Here is a 23009-nt window from a genome sequence, read left to right as displayed (position 1 = left end):
TCTGATGGACCTGATCCCCTTCCCACTGCCGTTTCCTTCTACTTTTGTGCCATGTCTTTTTAGATGGTAAGCCTGAGGGCAGGGAACTGCCTAAACATCTATAAGCAGCTAAGAGAGCCATTGTGGCTGAAGAACGGGGTATAAATACTCTAAATAAAATAAATAATAAATACTGATAGTAGTGGCCTGACACAAAGGAGAGGCATGTGCCATTGAATAGTCCAGAGCTGCAATTGAGAAGGACCTTGGGTTGACTACTTAGGGAAACAAATTGTTGGACAAGTTGGAACATTGATCTGATCCAGCAGGACTTTTCCTATGTCAAAGAAAACCTCATAACAACCTCATAAGCCCCTTGGCTTCTTCAAATATGGTTACCCTTGAAGTTACTTTTTTTAATCCAGAAATCCAGAAATGTATTCCTTCCTTTCCCTTCATCTGAAGTGTCCTTACTCTTTTCTTACAGGTCTTTGATAAGCTCCAACTCTTCTGTCCAGAGTGTCTCGCAGAGCAAATCCTGATGTCTATGAATTCAGAGCTCAAGCTGCTTACAAACAGGTATGTACAGGAGGGAAGGTAATTGAGAGAAGGGAAAATACTTAAGCTATAACTTGAGGAAGTAGCTATATGGATGTGCCATTTTGCAGCAAAGCCGGAGACTGGATGGCATAGCAGGCAGTTTGGAGAAGCATCAGACATTCTTCCTTTGCTGTAAAGCAGCTGTCCATAATGCCATGCCATCAAGACGCATTGGACTAAACCTCCTACCATTCCCTTCCAGGTTGGGGGATGCTGGAAGGTGGAGTTTAATACATTTGGAAAGCACTAAGTTAGGGAAGACTACCTTAAGGTTCTTCTATGGATCATCTTAGCATCTGCTTGAGCTATAGATTTTTATGTTTTTGTTCCTTTTTTGACTGTAGCAGGACATGATTCTGATGATAGAGGTTGATCCCTGCCAGGGCCACTCAGTCCATAATGGTGCCCCACAGCTGGTCTTTAAAATGGGTCATTTTCCTATGAAAGTCAGAACATGGAACAACTATTCAATGCTATAGCCACAGCCACTGAAGATGCTGCCACCACCTATGTTTTGTAGCCTGTGTTGCCAATAAAAAAACATTATTCAGCTTGCATGAACCAAAAGCAGAGCAAGCTTACTGTTGTTTTTCTGACCTAGGGATGGTTCAGCTTTTGTGAACACCCAGCTCCTGCAATGCTTCCCCAACTCCTCTGTCATTGAGGAAAGCAGGCATGGCCTTCTCAAGTCAGGTACTGTGTCAGGCACAGCAGTACTGGAGGTGACCTCTTGGGAACCCTTCGGAGTCAACCAGACGATCATCACTGGAGTGCGGGTAAGAGAGCCTAAAGGTCATGTTCACAGGTTCATGTTCACAGTCAGGTTTATGGGGCTATGAGACTGAAGGTGTGGGTGAGTGGGGCTGCATTGTGGAAGAGCGAGCAGAGTGCCCTGTGTGACTAAGTTGCTGGGAAGGAAAGACAATAGTAATACAAGGAGTACCACTTGCAAAGATTTAATAGTACAGTGACCCTTGTTATCTGCTGGGGTTTGGTTCCAGGACCCCCCGTGGATAACAAAATCTGTGGATGCTCAAGTCCCATTAAATATAATGGCAGAACAAAATGGTGTCCCTTATATAAAATGAAAAATCAAGGTTTGCTATTTGGAATTTATACTATAAAAAAAAATTCAATGCACGGATAAAAATCCATGGATAAGGAGGGCCAACTGTATCTCCTTAAAGCATAGATAGGGAAAATAAGAGTAGTGGACGGGTGCAAAGGAAGGATGTGTCTAAACTGTGTTGGGCTGCAGCCTCCCATCATTCCTCACCATTTGCTATTTGGCTAAGGCTAATGAGAGTTGCAATCTAACAGCATTTAGAGGGTCACATTTTCCCCAGCCCTTCAGTGGGGCCTAGGAGTAAATACAGAGGGAATAGCAAAGACTGCTGTTTGTCTCCAGTTCTAAGAGATCCTTGGAGATCCTCTGTTAGCAGTGAAAATGCTCAAACAACCAAGTTCCTTCCTTCTTTCTAGGTGGCTCCAGTGTCCTACCTGCAGATGAGCAGCACTCCCAAACTCTACACAGCCAACAGGATGCCCCTCCATGCTTTTCCCTTGGGCATGTCACTAACTCTCACTATTCAGTTCTACGACAGCATTGGTGAGAGGTTTCATGCACAGAGCACCCAGCTTTACCTGGCCTTGAACAGGTGCGGTCCCAAAAAAAGCACTTATGTGATGCTTTGCAGGTGTGACTCTCCAAGCTGTGGAAAGTCAGATACAGTACTTTGTTTGGTAGCCCTTGAACAACTGGCTAGATGTGTCTTCCCAAGATGTGCACTTGCCACTTAGGAGTTGTGGGTTGGATTGGATGGCCCTTGTGGTCTCTTCCAATTTATGTTTATATGGCCCTATACAGACAGGGGAAAATAAAGCTGCTTCAGGTCACTTTGGAGGTATGGTGTTTCAATGATGCATGCGTTCCAAGAGTCTGGAATCTGCACCAAAGCTGCACTCCAGTCCTTAGGACTGGAGCGTGGTTTTGATGCGGCTTCTGGAGTCTTAGGATGCATGTATCATTTAACCAGCATACTTGCAAAGTGACTCGAAGCAACTTTATTTTGGCCTGTCTGTATTGGGCCTATGATAGCTCTGCAGTTGTCGTCATCTATGTATTCCTTCTGCATATCTTGTTGTAGCTTCTTCTGTGCACCTTCAAGTAGTTTTTGATTTATGGTGACCCTACCACATTGTTTTCTTAGTGAGATTTGTTCAGAGAGAGTTTGCCTTTGCCTTCCTCTGAGGCTGAGAGAGTGTGGCTTGCCCAAGTCACCCATGAATGAGCATGAATTCAAACCCTGGTCTCCATAGTCATAGTCCAATGCCATGCTGGCTCTATCAGCATGTGTAGGAGATGCATAATGTGCGAAACACCCCTTAGAGTAGACTGTCCTGTCTTGTTCCTTCACTGTGATGTAACAGTGACTCTGGCCTCTTGAAGGTTTTGCCAGCAGAGCATGAGCAAGGGTTCTGCCAACCTGGTAAACCCTCAAATATAGCCCAAGTGTATCTACTATCTAAAGACTTACCTAAGTATGGAGAGGCCCATCATCATCATCATCATCATCATCATCATCATCATCATCATCATCATCATCATCCTGTTATTTGGCCAAACTATGAGGTTAATGATGATATGACTATTTGTGAAGAGAAGGAACTATATCACAAATTTATCTGAGCCCATGCTGATCTCCTGGAAGCTCACAGAGTGAACACTCAGTGCTGTTGCCCATGTTGGAGATGCAGAATCAGTTAAGATGGCACCACCTTTAGGATCAACTTGATAAATCTTTAAAGATGTTGCAAGCTCTCGTGTTTCACAGAGGCCAATACAGTGTTACCCTGGGTTACGAAAATAATTCGTTCCGCCTCCGCTTTCGTAACCCGAAAGGCTTTCGCAAGCCGAAAACCCATAGGCGCTAATGGGGAAAAGCCGCGATTTGGTGCGAAAAAGCGCCGAAAAGCACCAAAATTTCTTTCGTAACCCGAAATAACCTTCGTAACCCGGAACAGTTTTTTTCAATTGGATTTTTTCGTAACCCAGAAATTTCGTAAGGCGGCACATTCGTATCCCGGGGTAACACTGTATGTTAGATAAAGCAAAAATTTCTGGATACTGATTGCTCCCAGTCGGGAAACTTGTATAAACACTAGCAGCTTGTCATGCTTTTGACTTCTTGGTTGATCCAACAGGTTGATCTCATGCTCAGTCAGCCAATTTAAGCATGCCATTTGTTGATTGTAACACATGCATCTGTCTGTTGCATCATGCATCAGCTCTTTTTCAATAGTTTCCAGTTGAGATAGTTCAGGAGTGAGCTGAAGCAACGAATGTCTCTTAGAAAAAGACATTGAAATATTGCAATAATTTACCCAATAATGAATGTCTTTTAGAAATAAGTCATTGAAATATTGCAATAATTCACCCAATAATGAATGTCTCTTAGAAAAAGACATTGAAATATTGCAATGAACACTGTTGATCTTCTTCAGCATTTGCTACCAGAAAGGAGGGTGAATCAAGCTTCCCCACAGATATGAGTTTAGATATCCTGTGCAGCAAAGATCTCACTGCAAGAGAGAGGAATACAGTGGGGTTTTGTCATCCATGGCCTTGCCCTCCCTGGCTGCTTCAGATGGCAAGCCCCATTTTGGAACCTCCATGGATACAAACGAATGACTGTATCTTCTTTTTGCATACTCCCTATTGTGTGTGTATGTGTGGGTCAATTTTTGTATTCTGTTTTACAGAGATGACCTGCTGCTCATCCGGCCAAGCACCAAGAATTACACTTACGTTGCCCAAGCCGTGAACAAGGGGGTGACCCTGATAGGCATCTGGGATGAGAAACACCCAGGCATGGCGGACTATATCCCAGTCCCAGTGGAACATGCCATTGAGCCAGATGTCTCTGAATCGCTTGTCATAGGGGATGTGGTGTGTTTCAGCACACTCCTTGTCAACCAGGAAGGTCAGTGGGCAACTCTGATCTCTCCTGTGTAATACCCAGTGAAAGTGTCCCACTGTCCTCTGAATGGAATGCTTTCAGAAGGCTAAAGAAACAGGGACTTGAGACTGGGTAGGGAAAAGATGGGCAGGAGTCCGCCTGCCCTTCCTTCCTTCCAGCTGCAGTTAAAAGACTTTAGGATGCAAAAGGAAGGCAGCCTCTGGTTCACTGGTTGCTTTGCCTCAAGGACAGGACTGTAAATTAGGCCTTGGTTGCTTCTTTGGAACAAAAGGATCATCCCAGTCTATTTGCTGGAATGCTTCTTACCCGGCTTCTGGAATCATTCAAGCCTTTCTCTGTACTCACTGACCCTCTAAATCACCCCTCTTGAATGGTGAGGGGGCCGTTTTAACAGAAAAACTACAGGCTGCTGCATACTTCTGGTGTTTATATACACAACGTAGGTTCCCTGTTTGGTTAAATTAATCTGGAGTAATTGTCCTGATTCTGTATTCCCAGTACTTGAAGCAGATTGAAATCCCATTTTGCCCACCAGCATTCCTTAAAAGGATGGGACTAAAACATGCTGCGCTTGAAATACTAATAAATGCGAATCAGGGCTCCCCCCCAGATGAGACAAATATGTTGTGAGATTGCTGGATTCGTTAATAGTAGTTGCTGTAGTTATGTTTCTGTTAGACTTTTCCCCCCAGCAATTCTTGGCACCAGCTACATCATTTTATTCCTTCAAGTGTTTGGGTTTTTTAAAAATTCTAAGACAAAACAATAAATTCTCTCCTCCTCCTCCTTTCTCTCATTTTGTTAATTTTGGGCCCGAACAGACAAGCCAAAATAAAGCTGCTTTGGGTCACTTTGGAGTTATGCTGTTTAAATGACACATGCATCTTAAGAGGCCAGAAGCTATGCCAAAGCTGCGCTCCAGTTCTTCGGACTGGAGTGTGGCTTTGGCATGGCTTTTGGACTCTTAGGACACATGCATCATTTAAATAGCATACCTTCAAAGTGACCCGAAGCAGCTTTATTTTGGCCTGTTTGTTTGGGCCCTTAGAGTTAAAGTGCTATAGTGCATCCATGAAATGGCAGTTTTGCACTATAACACTATAAGTCTCTTTTTTAATTCAGAGAACATTTGCCCTTCAACACATAGAAGTACCTCAGCATAACACACACACATATACACACACACACTGCACTGCGTAGTGCAGTGGTTCTCAAACCACTCACATACATATATATAGTACATACCATAGCGAGTGTCCTAGTACAGAAAGAAATAGCTGCAAACAGCCCCCAAAAGAATGGGACAAGTGGACACTGAGGCCTTTCATATTACTCCACCGGTACGCAAACTTTTTACCCCTGGGACCCCCCTTAACATGTACACGCAGATGTTGCAGCCTCCCCTCGCTGCAATATATGAATAAAAATATTTGGTTAATTTAGTGTGCATATTTTCATTTGCAAATGTATGTATATTCATTTTTTAAAACATTTTATAAGGAAATAACATTATTCAAATTAAAACAGTTTTATTTAAGCAAATTCAGTATTTAACTCAACACGTGTATATGTTACATAGGGAAAAAAATTGCAAGGAGCAGGAGAATGAAGGATCTAGGTCTCCAAGGAGTATATCACACGGGGCTTTTTGGAGCTCAGATCCGGGGTGACTCCTGGTTCAACTATGCGAATTCACATCATAACGTGAATGTTTTATCACACTTGGTTGCCCTTCCGAATCAAGGGGGAAGCGAATCCAAGGCAAGTCACCTGATGCGCATTCATGCAAAGCGGAGTGAGTGCAAATTGTATTACCACACCAGTACATACCATGTGGATTCAACAATTCAAATTGGGACCCTTTCACATGCTCAGTGGGGCTCTGGATGCTGTCCTCCTTCCCTGCCCCCTCCTTAGCTGTCATCCTTCATTGGACTGAAGGAGCAATCAGGGGATGATGGGATAGGTCACAGGGTAGCAGAGAGGAGGAGATGGCATGTAGGAGGAGGAGGGGGATGAAGGAGCAGGGGGCCAAGGGGGGCGACATCGGAATGATCTTCCACACCAGACCAATTTGAAGTGAAATCGAAGTGAGCTTGAAAGTGAATTCTGTGAATTCACTTTTTTTCTGATTTTACCAAAATGAGGGGTCACTTTGGAATCACTGCGGAAGCGCCACAGAAGGAGCGCCCATAGAAAGGAATCTCATTTGATAACATTCACATTATGACGTGAATTCGCATTGTGGACCCACAATCACCCTGGATCTGAACTCCAAAAAGCCCTGTGTGATATACTCCCAAGTCTTGCGTGCCACCTTTGAGCCAACTCTCAAGCAATTTGAGAACCACTTCACTACACAACTATATCCCACTTTAACTGCCATGGGATATGTCCACAAATGTCTTTTGGAATCCTAGGATTTCCAGTTTAGGGAGGGATGTTACAATTCTCAGTTGGAGAGATCTAATGTCTCCCCAAACTACAACTTGCAAGATTACCTAAGACGTTCCATGGTAGTTAAAGTGGAATGGACCCATACAGACAGGCCAAAATAAAGCTACTTTTGGTCACTTTGGAGATATGCTATTTAAATGATGCATGCGTCCTAAGAGTCCAGAATCTGCACCAAAGCCACGATCCAGTCCTAAGGCCTGAAATACAGCTTTGGCGCAGCTTCTGGACTTTTAGGACGCATGCATCATTTAAACAGCATATCTCCAAAGTGACCTGAAGCAGCTTTATTTTGGCAGTCTGTATGGGGCCATAGTGCTATAATTGAATGGTGTGAAAGGGCCCTCAGAGTCAACTAGAAAAACCCAAGGAGTTGTATTGCAAGGACACATGTTTCTTCATACCAATCTTAAGAGCCCTATGAACAGAGGAAATGGTGTGTCAAAAGGTCACACTGAAGCAGTCTTTACTGGGTTCCCATAGCAAGAAGGAATATTGTCAGACTGGGGAACCATTGGTTTATCCAGAATTGTTAGAGGATGTCAACCCCATTAGACCAAGTTAGCATGGACAGTGGTTGTGGACGATAGCAGTTGTAGTCTAGCATCATCTGGAGGACCAGACCATTCTCCAGCCCTGGTACAGCAGATGAGATGGAGCTCTATTTGGCCAGCACTGGATTCAGAGAGGGAGAGAGAGAGTAGACTGGGATTAAGTCATCTTTCACACATTCAAGGATGTTCTCACTAACTTGAACATCCTCACAAACACTATGAGGTTAGACTTCTTCTTTTCATATGGGGAACGGAGGCTGAGTGACAGGTCCACAGCCACCTAACCAGATTATCTGTGGGACCAGATGTGAATTAAGTCCAGAATCCTGTCCACTGAACTACATGGTTTATTCTGCCCCAGAATCCTCTCATAACTGTAGACAGAGAATGGCAAAGAATGGGAAAGTGACATGTCCTCTCTTTTTAGGGGAGCCTGGGACATGGCAGGTCATGCCTAGCGACATCCTTGAAATGGACACAGTGAGTGGGGCAGCATTTGCAAAGGGTCCAGGGAAAACGACAGTCTTCCATGACATCCCAGGCATCGTGAAAACCTACAGAGAGGTAGGAGCCATGTGTGTTCAGCTGTGGGGCAGGCCTAGGCTGCCAGTCTATTGCAGATCTCAGGGAAGTTAGGTACTTTTAGGTGCAGCTCCCAGCATCCCCCTACCCACCCATCAACATGGCTAGTGGACATTTTGGCTAGCAAATTCTAATAATTTTTAAAGCCTTGTTCCTCTCTTTGTTCTTTCCAGGACGTAAAGGCCTGTTACAGACTGCCAAAATAAAGCTGCTTTGGGTCTCTTTGGAGGTATGCTGTTTAAATGATGCATGCATCCTAAGAATCCGGAAGCTGCACCAAAGCTGCACTCCTGTGCTTAGGAATGGAGTGTGGCTTTGGCATGACCTCCAGACTCTTAAGACCCATGCATCATTTAAACAGCATACCTCCAAAGAGACCTGAAGCAGCTTTATTTTGGCAGTCTGTAACAGGCCCATGGGACCAAAATAGTTCTGTTGATCTGTTTTTAACCCCAATAATATATGGCAGGGTTGGTACTTGTCTTAATGGGAGTTGCAGTCCAACAACATCAGGAGAACCACAGGTTCTCCATTCATGAAGCAAGTCTCAAACGAATCAAGGGGCAGGTGTATCACACAAGAGTTCTGGGACTTGTGAGAGTCCACTGGGGAGGAAAGACAGAGATGTATGAGGAAAAGAGAGTCTTTCTGATATTCTACCTACAAAAACAAATGGGGCAGGTGAGAACATCCAGTAAGCTAGAAAGTGGCCACTTCAATGGGTTAAGTGAACACATACCTCATTTTGTCCTCTTTTTGCTAAACAATAAAGAGGTTGGGGGGGATTAATATTATAATAATAAAATTTATTTTTATCCTGCTTCTCCAAACAGATCAAAGTGGCTAACAGTAAAAGCACCAGTAAAATATAATAACAACTTATCGTTGTTGTATCCCAGATCCTCCCAAACTCTCTCATCCACAATACAATACAGTTAAATTATTAAACAATTGGTTGGAGTGACTACAGATCTGTGTGCAGCTGTGTCTGCTGTTGCTGAGACATGGAAAATCAATGTTCTCTGTAGGAGACTAGCAGGTGCTGCCAGAATCTTTCCACAGTTGATGGATTTGTCCTTTCCAGGTTGTTATCAGTGACAGCTCAGGACTAAGCCTTCACCTTGGTCCCAAAAAGTGCTTAACCAATGCTCCAAATGTTTCTGAATTCCGGCTTTTTATGACCACAAACAGCACAGCAATGCTAAAAGGTAAGCGGTGCAGCCCCTCTCCTTCATATCTGACACACGCTCCATTGAGAGTTAGCTTCATTTTGGGAGATACAGACATTCAGCCCAAAAAACTGCCTGCCCATCTTCTCTGAATTAGAGGCTAGCAAAGGGGCAGAGATGGTGCTTACCCCATTCACCCAGCCGGCACATTTATTTATTTTATTCATTCTACTCTCATACCTCCACATTTGCGACTTTGATTATTCACAGATTTTATTAATATGTTGTCTCTAGGAATATCTAAGTCCTCCAGGGCAACTCTATGATGAATTTTAACCAAAGGTCTCACTGAAGGACCTAGAGATTCTTAGAAAGAACACTCCACTAGGCCATCTGCCATGATCCAAGAGAAGAACTGCTGGACTTATTCCCCTTCCCACTTTTTAGATTGTAAACCTGAGGGCAGGGAAATGTCTGATTAACTAATCAATCTCTGTAAAGTGCCATGTAAAATTATGGCACCATATAAATAAACATTATTATTACTACTACTATTATTATTATTATTATTATTATTATTATTATTATTATTATTTGTAGCTGCTCCAATAGCCCAATTCTATGGTCACTGTCTGGCAAATGTTGACCACAGAGTTGCACTGGAGAACCTAAAGCTTCCTAGAGAGGTGTTCCCTCAGGTAAAAACATAGCATTTTTGTTATTTGTGGGCAGGGTGTTATCAGTACACTGATGGCACCCAAATATATTTCTCCATCAGCAGCTATGACAACAGATGGCATTTCTCCCCTCAATCAGTGTCTTGAAGCGGTAATGGCCTGGATGAGGAAAAACAAACTCAATCCCAATCCAAACAGAGGTACTTACAGTAGGGACCCCCAAAACAGGTATAGGGTTGCAACCTCCAGTCCTAGATGGAGTCACACTCTCCACAAAGGAGTGTGTTAGCAGTCTGGGGGTGCTCCTAGATCCATCGCTTCACATGACAAACCAAGTGAATGCGACGATCAGGAGCACCTGTTATCAGCTTTGGCTGATACGCCAGCTGCGCCCTTTCCTGGAAGTAAAGGACCTAGAAACTGTTGTACATTCACTGGTAACTTCACGACTTGATTTCTGTAATGGCCTCTACATGGGACTACCCTTGTGCCTAGTCCAGAAACTTCAACTAGTGCAAAATATGGCAGCCAGGCTGGTCGCCGATAAAACTAGGAGTGACCGAATAACATCCGTTCTAAAATCTCATCACTGGCTGCCTATTAGTTTCCGGGCGCAGTACAAGGTGTTGGTTATAACCTTTAAAACCCTACATGGCTTGGATCCAACCTATTTGAGGGATCGCCTGCTCCCATATAATCTGCCCCGCACCCTCAGGTCCTCTGGGAGGAATCTATTGCACCTTTAAAAACCAGACTAACTGCTACCTCCCAGAGGGCCTTCTCTGCAATTGCTCCCAAACTTTGGAACAGCCGGACAGACGAGATCCGTCAAATTGCCAGCTTAGACAGCTTTAAAAAAGCTGTCAAGACGGATCTCTTCTGGCAGGCCTTTGCTGAATAAAAGTGCCCAGCCACAGAATGACTGACCCCCACATCATATATTAGCCCACCGCTCTGTCCTCGTCATACTGTATATATTTTCTTTCTTTTTAATTCTGTTTTAATAGATATTTTAATTGTAACATGTTTAATCCTGTTTTAAGGGGGGAATTTGGGACATAATGTTGTGAATGTGGATATTTTAATGTGTTGTGAGCTGCTTTTATTGTCTCGTCACCGAAAAGCGGAATAAAAATAAAAGTTTTATTATTCTTTATTTATTATTTTCCTCATTCACGGGGGTCCTGTGCCCCTAACCCAGCCAATGTGGAGGAGACGAGTGTATTTATACCCCATTTTTCAGAAATGCTCTCAGAGCAGCTTACAAATGATTAATTTGACAGTTAACTGGACGTTCCCTCATGCTTACAATCTAAAAAGACATGGCCCAAAAGGAGAAGGGAATGGCAGTGGGGAAGGGGATCAAGTCCAGCAGATACTGCCAGTTCTTCTCTCCCTCCAAGGCCAGGGCAATGGCAGTTGAAATGGAGGGAGGACCATTCATCTACTTCTAGGTGTAGGCATGGTGGAGCTGTGCCTGCCTCTTCTCTCCCTCTGAGTCAGCTAGTATACTTCTTCAGAGGTACAAGGAGGGCATTTGGCATCTACATATCTCCAAAGCCAAACACAAAATATTTGAAAAGCTGTTTTTATCCCCTTCATATCTGTTAAGTGTTTTCAGGTTGAGTTATGGCGACCCTCTCTCTTGGGGTTTTCGTAGCCAGATTTCTTCAGAGGATATTTGCCATTGCCTTATTTTTAGGCTGAGAGAGTAGGACTTGCACCAGGTCACTTGATAGGTTTCCATGGATCAGCAGAGATTTAAACCCTGCTTTCCAGGAGTCCTAGTCCAACACTCAAGCCTTACACCACACCGGCTTTCTTCTCTCCTTCGAATATAATATTTAAATCCATACTATTTGTGGTTGGAGCCAAATGATGAAAGTTCTTAGTTTACCAACGGTATGCAGCATTTAACTGCAACCATATAAAAATACAAGCTCACAGAAACACCAGCCTTTTCTTGCCTCTCTTATGCTCATTCCCTTTCAAATAAATATGTTCTTTGGTGCCAGTAGTTTTCTATTTATTGTTTCCTCTCTGTGAAAAGGAAATTCCTCTTGCTGATGTTAGTAGATGCACCCCACCAAGGTGAAAACAGAAGCAGCTACCTATAGTATTACACTGGGAGAACTATCCCGTTCCCAGGTTCCAGAGTTTACTCTCTTCCCACTAACTTCATCGCACCTGCCTGACTTAATAATGCAAGGATCCAGTTATTGTTTCTTGAAGAGACGATGCAAACAGGGCTCAATAACTATCTATAGGAAATCTGTTCACTGGTTCAGATTGCTTGCATTGCCACCCGTTTCTGATGTCTCCCTTCCCACCCCATCTCTCCTTGCAGGCCTTTGCAGTTCGGCACAGCTTCATGCCATCACAGATGTACTGTCCCCAGAATCTCATCTGGTCTGCCAAGTGAAGTTCAGCGAAACCATCCCAGACATTCCAGCACACAAGATCTTTCACGTTCAGTCTGCATTCTACACTGATAAAGGTGGGCCTCACTCTTATCGGTATGGAGAGGGATGGTAATGGGAATAGTGTCCTCAGATGATGATACCTGCTGACTGTTTACACTTGGGGGAAAGCACAAATGGTTCCCCCATATGTCCTGCATTTGTCTTATCCCAGCAGTTGTTTACGCTACTATTGTTGTGGTCCGCCATCAGCTCCTACAGCCTCTGTCTTTCCCACAGCTCCCAGGCTGCCATTTACTTTCTTTGACCTGCATGGTTCAAATAAAGTTTTGTCCTGCTTGTGAGGTGCCCAGTTCCTATTGTGACCTCAAAGCAAGCTGGCAGGAGTGGCACTGAGGAGAGAAAAACCCAGTTCCCTTCCCAGAATAATGCTTTCCACTCCTCGGTGCCACTTTGGAGCCCCTCAGTATCCACATGTAGCCCACGGGACACACATTGCCCTACCTGTTCTAGAAGGCAAGAAGTTCATAGAATCATAGAGTTGGAAGAGACCGCAAGGGCCATCCAGGTCAACCCCATTCTGCCATGCAGGAACTCTCAATCAAAGCATCCTCTGTTTAAAGATCTCCAGGGAAGGAGACTACCACACTTCGATGGAGCGTGTTCCCCTGTCGAACAGCCCTTACTGTCAGGACGTTCCTCCTAATGTTGAGCTGGAATCTCTTTTCCTGGAGCTTGCATCCATTGCTCCGGGTCCTAGTCTCTAGAGCAGCAGAAAACAGGTTCTCCACCTTTGAATTACACCTCCCCTGATTATACTCCCAAAATAGTCTTTGTCTGGTTTTCTTTCTTTCCAACCAAGGTCTCTATGCCTGCATAGTCAAGGTGAAAGCCCAGACTGAAGATGACCTGCTGGCTCTGAGCACTGCTGAAGGCTCAGTGTATGTGACCGTCTCTCTCCTCAGCAAGCAGGGCCAAGACCAAACCCAGACAGTCTTGGTTCCCTTCTTGCCCGCCTTTTACATCAACCAGTCTGAAGTAGTCTTCAGCAGCAAGCAGCTGAGCAACGAAATTGTAGTGATGGGATCAAGGGAAGTGATTGAAAATATACAAGTAAGTAAAGGCTGAAAGTTTATATATTCATGAGGAAAGCATAGATTGTTCTTTAATTTGCAGAAACTATAACCTCTAGAGCAAGGATATTTGCTGGGATATCATAAGAAATATTACAGGCAGAGGACCAGGAGTTGGCAAGTTTGGTCCTTTCATAGATTGTACCATGGCTGAAAATACAGGTGTTATTTTCTTTCCCATATAGGAAGTGACCGGAAGATTACCTCCAATGTTGAAAAAGAAATGAACAGAAAAGTCCTATCCCTTTGTTAGGGAGCTTCTGGAGAAGCCAAGGAGCTATGATTCTCCTTTCGCAAACAAAAGCTGTTCTTCAGGATAGAAAGGTCCAGGGACCACTTGTGGCCTGTTCCCCCTTTGTCTCAGGCAACATTATAGGGCTGACAGACCTATCCTTTGGATGCAAAAATATTTCGTAGTACTACATCAAGTTTGTGCTGCCTTTTGGTTCATAGGACTTTTATGATCTAATTATTCATTAAGCTTTTCATTTTTCATTCTGCATTGAACATGTTTACAGTGATAGGTTTTGTTCTTACCTTTTTGTTTTCTTGAGGTTGAAAACGTTCTCGGGATGGCAGTTTGAGTCATCCATGACTTTTTTTGTGGGTTTTTTCGGGCTGTGGCCATGTTCTAGAAGAGTTTATTCCTGACGTTTCACCAGAAACTATGGTTGGCATCTCCTCTGAAGATGCCAGCCACAGATGCTGGCGAAACGTCAGGAATAAACTCTTCTAGAACACGGCCACATAGCCCGAAAAACCCACCAAAAACTATGGATGCCAGCCATGAAAACCTTTAACTTATCCATGACTGTTGGGTTTTCCCCGGGGAAGACTGACCTGATACTGGATAACTCAACCTGCCATCCCAGAATGAACCTTCTTGGTAAGTCTAACTTCTCAATCCCTGCTTTTCTCACTGTCCAGGACAAAACCTGCTCAGATCAAGTCAAGGACATTTGAGCGGGGTGGAACCTTGTTCATCTCTAGCATGCAGAAAACCCCAAATTCAATCCCTATTATCTTCAGTTTAAAAGCTCAGGCAGCAGGTGCTGACCTCTCCAATAGTCTCTGAGTATGTTGGGGAGCATGTCAGACTGGATTCCAGGCACAGCTGAAAGACATATTGAAGAGATCATCATCTGCTGCCCCAGCTTTAAAACTGAAGATAACATGGATTTGATCATTTCACCCAATTGTCCCAATTTAACAGTGGCATACCCAATTAATCCTCTGCTGTCCCATTTTGCAAGCTGCTTTTAAATTGTCCCAGTTACTGTCTCCCCTTCCCACTTTGTTCCTTTATCCCCTGTCTGCTGCTGCAAAATGAGTTTAAAATGCAGATGGGGTTTGCACTTGGTCAACTCAACAGAAGGAAAAAGAGAATTGCAGCACCTTGGTTTCTTCAGGAGGAGGGATCTTGTTCTGAGTTAGACAAAAAACAAATGGCTGCAGCCTTTCTTAGCTTGCATTTTCTTCCTCATTAATAACCTTTGCCATCTTGGCTACCCAACTCACTTTATTTCTGTGAGATGTTGGGAGGGTATATAGGAGACCTGCATCAGGAATCCCATATGGAGTAATGTGGGTTTGTTTGAACTTGGAGACTGTATTAGTCGATTTCCCTCACAGATCTGTGAAATGTTGAAGGATATGACAGTAAGGGATGATGGGAGCTGCAGTTCTATAGCATTGAAAGAGGCACACATTCCTCCTTCCTATTACCACCTCATGAAGATGCCTGCAATATCTCTAGAAGTTCAAATACAGTCGGCCTTCTACATTTCTGGATTCGATTACTTGCGGTTTTGATTCATATGTCCTTTCTAGGAATCTCTCGGTCTTCCAGCACAACTCTGCCAGACGTTGACCATAAGAGTTGTGCTGGAGAACCTACAAGTTCCTAGAGAAAAGACTTCAACATGATTCTGTGATCAACCTCTGGCAGATGTTGACCATAGAGTTGCACTGGAGGACCTGGAGATTCCCAAAGAGCTGTTCTTTCAGGTGAAAAGCATAGTGATTTTTATTTTATTTGCATTTGTTCCCCACATTCAAAGAGGTACTTCACCCCTAACCCCAGCTAATGTGGAGGGACCACTGTACTTGTTTCCATCAACTAATAGGTTACCGACTGTGGATAACACTTTATCTACTGAAGTACAGTTACTGCCTATACTCCTGTATATGTCTAAGAAATTTTAGTCAAAACATTGACTAAAAAACCTGGGTCAACTTATTTATGCCTCAATGTAAGTACAGCACTGTGCTTTAACGCTTATAAAAACACAACCATGCCCTGGTGAAAGGCGAGAGCGTAATCTCTTCCCGGAGCACCAAAAAAGACACATCAGCCCCTCTGCTCTCTCATCCGTTCAGCCTTTGAGCACAAAGAGTTATGATGTCTGTGAACAATTTTTAAAGATCTTTCACATCTTAAAGATTTTTACATCCTTTGTTGCATGCTGCTAGGTTTGATCTTCAGCATATCCACGGGTCAGATCAAAATCCATAATTCTGACCCCCAAACCTGCCCTCGACTTATACATGAGGTTGGCTAATAGTGGAGTATATACAGTAAGTCCACCGCAGCTGATCAGGTGCCACCTCTGAGATGCCACATCACTAGTTCTTGCCAGAGAAACGGGACTAGCCCTCCGGATAACGTCAACACTTGCGACTGTTTGTTTTCTAACCCTTTGTTTTCCTCCCCCAAGGCTCATCCCAGCTCCCCTGTGATAAAGATGGAGCCACCCCTGTATCTTCCAGACATGCCTGGACTTGCCTTCTCTCTTTACGTGGTAAACCTGAGCTCTCTCCACGAGATGGCGGCACCCGTCTTTGTCAACCTCTCCTGCATCTTAACAGGCCAGAGGGCGGCTGTGTTGGTGCGGGCTTGGCCAGAAAAGCATCTATTTGGTGAGCACAGCTACCCTCTGAAGCAAAACCCGGGTGGCGCGCGCTTTAACTGGATTCCCATAGGCAGCAGAACCCTGTGCGAGCAGCCTAAGGCAGATTCGTATGGGGAAAGTCCCATTTTGGGCATACGAGTCTTACGTTTTATTTACGGTCACAGATAAAAGAAAACACCGTTTACAAAAGTTTTAAGTGTCACATTTAGTTAAAACAGTGTAGAATTAAATTAAAAATATAGGTTTATATATTGAGTATTGAACATATCGAATAATCACAGTTAAGAATGCCCTTCGATGCCATCTCTGCTTCGGAGCTAATCATAGTTCTGATTTGAATTTGGGGAGTAAGTAAAATTTCGTATTTCTGTTCTCATCTACTATTTTTGTATGATTTTAATAGTACTGTTGTTTTAGTGTCGTGACCCACCCTGAGTCTCAGTTTTGGGAAAAGGGTGGGATATAAATAATATAAATAAATGTAACAACAACAACACCCAGAATCCCCAGCAAACATATCCTGACTGAGCAATTATGAAAATTGTAGATCAGTCAACTCTGTATTATGTTCCTTCGCTTCTGACTTATGACAGCCTTGGAAAGATGTGTTCAGAGTAGGTTTGCCCATAGCTTTCTATGAGGCCGAGAGTGTGTGTCTTGCCACTGTACAACGTATTGAGCTCTAAAGGAGCCAGTTTTGTCAGTGGCTTGCAAGAAACTACACTGCGACCCATCCAACGTAATCCAACTTTTTGTTTTGGCATTACCTAGACCAATGTGCAGAAGCAGGCCTTGTCAAGCAGCTCGTGGGCTCCTATCAGGTCCTCTTTTTCACCATCTTTGCTGTCCTGGCATCCACAATGGCCATTTTTCTCGGTAAGGTATTTGTGAAGGGGGGCAGGATTTGTTTTTGCCATTTCAGAAAAGCAGTCTACACGGTTACATTGGGTGGAGGGCTTGCCTATTCAATAAAGCAAAGTTGTAATAGCCTACCCACCCACTCCAGCAAAATGTTAATGCTGTGGTTGTCCTTGCAGCCTACAATGCCTTCTTGGACAGAGCGCACACAGTCCCTGTTGTCTACGTTCCCACAGCAAACACAATGCAGCCAGGTGAGTTAAGAGACAGTTTTCCAAGGGATGGCTTGTACCCCATGTAGTGAGATGTTGTTTTGAGTTAAAGTGGAGGGGAAATGTTGGAGAAATGCTGGGAGAACCCACAGCACCTGCCAGCCCTCTGCAGTATTTATTGCTCTCCAGGTCCTCCCTAATGTAGGCCATGCCTGCATACACAAGCCCTCTTGCTGCATACAAGCCACCCTGGACTTCTTAGCTTTTAGATTCATGTTTATCTGCATTTTTCAAACTGCCCTTTGCTTTCTCCCACCCCTCATTTCCTTCAGGCTATATGTCGCCTCCTCCAAGTGCTCAGCATTATTCCAGTGTAAGAAACAGGACCCAGGCATGGCTTTGGAGTGTACGAAGATAACTAGCACCCAAGGAAGCGCCTCTCGGAGCAATGTGGAAAGAGTAAACTGGTGACACACGTGGCAGGTGTCCTACTTAATTGGGAAAGACGGGTTAGGGACATCTGAAAGCTTGGCACATCATGTCTAAAGGTTTCTTGCAGCTGATTTGGGCTGAGGGCTGAAGTCGTCTTGCAGAGAGGCTGTTTTGTGGCGCACACACACTATAGTGGGCCAAAGACTTCTACATAGACCCGGCTTCAAAAAAGGAAAGCCATTATTAAGCTATAGCATCTGAGGGTAGCTCCTTATGTTAAGCATAGCCATCGTAGGCATCCACACAGCATACAAGGCCTATCTCAAACACACAAGCAACTCTCAGACTCAAAACATTGGTGAGAAGTGAAGTTGTCTTTATATCCAAAATTTATTGAGTCAAATGGGTGAGGCTACAAGGACAGTAATAGCCACAGTTTAATCCTATCTCATAGGAGAAGCTGAAGACCTCAAGAGTCACACAGCTGCAGCTTGCTTTTAGACGCTGGAAATCATCCACGGTCTTGAGATCTTCAACAACTACACCGACAACTGTGCTTGTAGCCCCACCGTCCTGGGGAAAACATCTGCTTCATTTAATGCTGCTTTCGCCTGAAGGAACATCCTGAAAGAGAAAAAACAGTGAATAGTGCAAGGAAAAGTGGTAGAATTGAAAGACTAGCATAGTCTGGAAAATCAGTATGCAAGGGATCTTTCCAGCATCTTTGAGATAAATGAAAGAAAGAAGCTGATAGCATGAACTTTTCTAGACTTGTGCCTACTTCTTTAGATGTGTTTGGCGAAAGCCCAGGGACAGACCTATACAGCCAGCTGTGTGAGGATGTCCACAGGAATGAAAACCTTTGAGGGTATGGAAATGATGGTAAACAAGTGATGAACTGGCCAAAAAAAGCCCTGAGGCGCATGGTTTTCTGGCACAACAGACACAACTTGTCACCCCATCTCCACACCCATCAAGTTTTGCATTGCTATACATTCCCACACACAGACTGCTATACAAGTCTATCCTTGGGCTTTTCCACTCCAACAGATGCATCTGAGGAAGTAGGCATGAACACACATGCTACCATACTACTCTTTCAGTTAGTCTCAAAGGTGCTGCAAGATCCTCTACAAAAAACAAAAAGTACTTTCCCATAGCCAATTTATTAAAATACAGCAAGCATACCATCTCAAGCCTCTGGGTAAGAAAAATCTAAAGTTCTCCTTGGCTTATTTGAAAGAGCAATGGCAATGCCCAATAAAATCAAAAGGAGTCACCGCTGCCACCAGACTCACCCAATAATACCCCAAAACTCTCAGCCATTGCTCTCACGCACAAGACACTGCTACACACAATGCAAACATCAAACTTTACTTGGTCAGGAGGGCCTCTCAATATCTTATGTGTAAAGCCTCACATAAAATAGTTGTTTGTGGGTTTTTCGGGGTCTGTATCCATGTTCTAGAAGAGTTTATTCCTGATGTTTCGCCAGCATCTGTGGCTGGCATCTTCAGAGAATGGCCTTCGACTTCACACCTCACATAAAAGCTTGTGAAGCTAAAGGAAACAAATGTACTACCAACAAGCAGATAAAAGCAACAACTTAGTTCCCAATTGCAGACCCCACCTGCTTTAAGGCATTTTATAGGCTGATCCTACAGAATGAAAAAAGAGAAGAGACTTGCATAACACAATAGGAACCAGGTGCTGATTCCTCACTGCTTAAATCCTGCGGAAGAGAAGAGGCAGAAGGAAAAATAGAGAAGAGCAGGGGTTTCAATGGCACTTACCTTCTGTCAACCGTGCCTTTCCACCAGTGGGCTGGCATAGCACAGTTGAGCAGCCAACACACAAAACCACTGTCTGAGCATGACTGAACACAGTTGTGATTTTGTAGCAACCTGGGAAGCAGAAGAGAACAATCAAATCAGGCATATTTCATAGTTTAAAACAGACAGAATGTTGCTTTCTTCTCCCCAAATCTGGCAATGTTCAGGCATGTTTAGATGGTGGGCAAAGGGCTGGGGCATCACTGCTATATGCATGGCACTCCTCTCCTCCTTTCAAAGATTTCTGCTTCAAGAGCTTTATGTGGACTAGATACCCAGCTGGAACCTAACATCTATGAGAGAGGAGTGCTTTAACTTTTTAACACCAACTTTCTAAAGTTGCACTGTACTTTATTGCAAACTAAAGTTTGAAGTCACTAATGTTTTAACTTTAATGTCATTCAAGTGGTAGCAGTTAAAACATCAAAAAGGTAGTTCCTTGACAGGAGTCAAGAACTGCTCACAGACAGAATAAATCAGGGCTTATGTTTGCCCTCCAAAAATGGAAGAGACAGGGCCTAATGAGAAGCTTAGGGAGAGGGCACTATTAAAGACTGAGTGTACTGTATCTGAATGAAAGCAACCCATTTTCCAGGTAATTCCACTCATAACCCATCTGCTACCTTGTTTTCTGCTGCTCCAGAAACTAGGATCTGGAGCAATGGATGCAAGCTACAGGAAAAGATTCCAGCTCAACATTAGGAGGAACTTCCTGAGAGTAAGGGTTGTTCAACAGTGGAACGCACTCCTTCCTTGGAGGTCTTTAAGCAGAGGCTGGATGGCCATCTGTCAGGGATGCTTTGATTGAGATTTCCTGCATGGCAGAATGGGGTTGGACTGGATGGCCTTTGCGGTCTCTCTTCCTACTCTACGATTCTATCTGCCCAAGATGAAAAGGCTGGCTCTCCTTAGATAAGCTCCCAATATCAGCTTACATGGCTGAGGAGAAGGTTAAGTGCCAAAGCCACCACTGCCCTCCAAGCAGGCCTTCTGCAAAGCAAAGTTCACCAACCAATGCAGAATAACAGACCTGAGACTGACTCAGACGTTATGCAATCTAACCCCTTATCACAATTAAATGCGGACACAGCCCAACCAGGGTTTAAAATGAGGCCATCTCATTTTCCCAGCACAACAGCCAACCCAAATCCGTCTCTACCTGGACACTTCACGTCCATGAAGTAAGAGTTGGGACTCTGGACCAGGCGCTTCTTCTTATGCTTCCGCTTCTCCTCCTCAGGGGAGGGATGCAAGAGGTCCTTTGCGAGCTGCAGAGAGGGAAGGAAAAGGGATGCATCAACCAGAGAACAATGAATGTGCACCACAACCCACAACTTATCCTCAAATGTATTGACAGCACATATTTATTAAGGGGCAGTTCAGCTAGAAAGTGTGGCCCTTTTTAAGGGAGCTCTGGGCTAAAAGGACCATCCCTTCAAATGCATTCCAAAACCCCTACCTTTCCCATTAAGCCTTATGTGTGCCATGGTGGTTTGAGTATTGGATTACTCTGGAGACCAGGGTTTGACAGCCATGGAAACCCAACGAGGAACCTTAGGCAAGTCACTCTCTCTCAACCTCAGGGGAAGGCAATGGCAGACCCTGAAGGCATGCAACTGCCACCACTTTAGTCTTTGTAACACACAAAGTAGATTTGTTTCCCTCCTACTTTTCACTCCCAACAAAGTTGCAACACAAGATCCACCAAAACAAGTCTCCTTTGCTAACAAAGCTATAACCCACCATAAGCTGATGCAAGTTACTGTCTTGGAACCATACTACAAGGCCCTGTATCCACAGACTGGGGATTCTGGGAGGTGTAGTCCCCCCAAAGGGATTACCTAACCTAAGCAAATTAACACTAACGAAGCCTAGCCTCAGTAAATAAAGCAGTGGTTCCCAAAATGTACTCTCTAAAGGGCTCTGGACTTCAGCTCACAGAATCCCCAGCTACTGGCCAAAAGGGCTGAGGCTTCTGGGAGCTGGAGTCCAAAATCTCTTAAAGGGCATGGCTTGGGGACCTCTGAACTAAAGAGTTGTATCTAGAAGGCTGCCGCTCCAACTTATCACTATAAGCAAAGTGCTGCCAACTTCGTTCTTTCAGCTAATAATAATAATAATAGAAGAATGTAAAGCTATAGAGATCTTTTAGTGCCTTTGAGACCAAGCGCATCTGAGGAAGTAGATTTTAGCCTGGGAAAGCCCCAGCTGCCAACTTCTTTCAATTAACAATAATAATATTAATAATAACAATAATAGGAGCTATAGAGCTCTTTTAGCACCTTTGAGACCCAATGCGCCTGGGGAAGTAGGCTTTAGCCTAGGAAAGAGGCTGCTGCCAACTTCTTCCAATAACAACAGTAATAACAATAATAACACCATAGACTCATAGAGTTGGAAGAGACCCCAAGAAGGGCCACCCAGTCCAACCCCTTTATTCTGCTATGCAGGGACTCTCAATCAAAGCATCCTCATTGACAGAGGGCCATCCAGCCTCTGCTTAAAGACCTCCAAAGGAGAATTTAAAGCTATATATATATATATCTTTTAGCGCCTTTGAGACCCAATGCATTTGAGGAAGTAGGCTTTAGCCTAGGAAAGCCCCAGCTAATATTAATATTGATACTAGGCTTTAAAGCCATAGAGGTCCTTAGGCACCCTTGAGCCCCGAGGCATCTGAGGAAGGAGACTGAGACCCACAAAGGCTCCTTCCTTCCTAATCCTCAACGGTGCTGCAAGATCTCTCTCCATCATCATCATCATCAATATACAAATGCATCGGAGGAAGGGGACTGAAGCCTCGGGGAGCTGGGCCCCCTCCTTCCCCGCCTCCTTCCTGGTCCCACGCTGTCCGCCATTTTGAGTCTGGCGTAGTGGCTATCCATGGCGGAAGGAAAGAGGGAAGGAGGAGGCTCCCCAGGCAGAGAGGCCGAGGCCCGGCTCCCTTCCTGCCGCCGAGGAGCCCGGAGCCCCCGAGGGGAAGACAGAAAGGCCTCCTCTGCTGGAGTCTGGGCCGGAGAGGACTCACAGGCATGTCCGCGTGGAGGCAGCGACGGCCGAAAAGGAGCCACGCCGGAAGGAGAGGGCGCTATATCCGCTCCTGCGGGGTTTCCCGGGAGGGCGGAAGTCGGGAGAAGGGGCGGGGCCTCGCACAGAGAGAGAGACACGCCCACTCCTCCGAGGTTATTATCCAGCGTCGGGGCGCCATCTTGAGG

The 23009-nt window shown here is 44.5% G+C and overlaps 2 protein-coding genes across 2 annotated transcripts in view; one reads left to right on the top strand and one right to left on the bottom strand.

Moving 5' to 3' along the window:
* The window catches only part of NUP210L (nucleoporin 210 like), a 54112-nt gene extending 36109 nt beyond the window's left edge, over window positions 1-18003 (top strand). The window contains exons 28-39 of the mRNA XM_042441009.1: window positions 467-558; window positions 1181-1355; window positions 2062-2237; window positions 4342-4562; window positions 7995-8131; window positions 9234-9357; window positions 12343-12492; window positions 13278-13528; window positions 16266-16467; window positions 17232-17336; window positions 17498-17572; window positions 17863-18003. Of these exons, the coding sequence (XP_042296943.1) occupies window positions 467-558; window positions 1181-1355; window positions 2062-2237; window positions 4342-4562; window positions 7995-8131; window positions 9234-9357; window positions 12343-12492; window positions 13278-13528; window positions 16266-16467; window positions 17232-17336; window positions 17498-17572; window positions 17863-17948 (1794 nt within the window). The 3' untranslated portion in view covers window positions 17949-18003. The remainder of the gene's footprint in view (window positions 1-466; window positions 559-1180; window positions 1356-2061; window positions 2238-4341; window positions 4563-7994; window positions 8132-9233; window positions 9358-12342; window positions 12493-13277; window positions 13529-16265; window positions 16468-17231; window positions 17337-17497; window positions 17573-17862) is intronic.
* Window positions 18004-18333: 330 nt separating this feature from the next.
* Window positions 18334-22939, bottom strand: RPS27 (ribosomal protein S27). Its single transcript, XM_042440372.1, has 4 exons — window positions 22823-22939; window positions 20954-21062; window positions 19756-19866; window positions 18334-18586 (listed from the first exon to the last, which is right to left on the bottom strand). The coding sequence occupies exons 1-4, from the start codon at window positions 22826-22828 to the stop codon at window positions 18558-18560; spliced, it is 255 nt and encodes an 84-aa protein (XP_042296306.1). The 5' UTR covers window positions 22829-22939; the 3' UTR covers window positions 18334-18557.
* Window positions 22940-23009: the final 70 nt, after the last annotated feature.

This window comes from Sceloporus undulatus, chromosome 9 (genome assembly GCF_019175285.1).
Source record: "Sceloporus undulatus isolate JIND9_A2432 ecotype Alabama chromosome 9, SceUnd_v1.1, whole genome shotgun sequence".
Lineage (NCBI taxonomy): Eukaryota > Metazoa > Chordata > Lepidosauria > Squamata > Phrynosomatidae > Sceloporus > Sceloporus undulatus.
Note: the sequence above shows the minus strand (reverse complement) of the source record. Positions and strands in the feature narration are given on the sequence as shown.

Bases quoted from the DNA above. Each gene is read 5' to 3' on its own strand.
- RPS27 (XM_042440372.1), bottom strand. The intron at 19,867-20,953 runs GTAGAGACGGAT...TCTGCTTCCCAG, and splicing joins CATGGACGTGAAGTGTCCAG to GTTGCTACAAAATCACAACT. The intron at 18,587-19,755 runs GTAAGTGCCATT...TTTCTCTTTCAG, and splicing joins AAAGGCACGGTTGACAGAAG to GATGTTCCTTCAGGCGAAAG.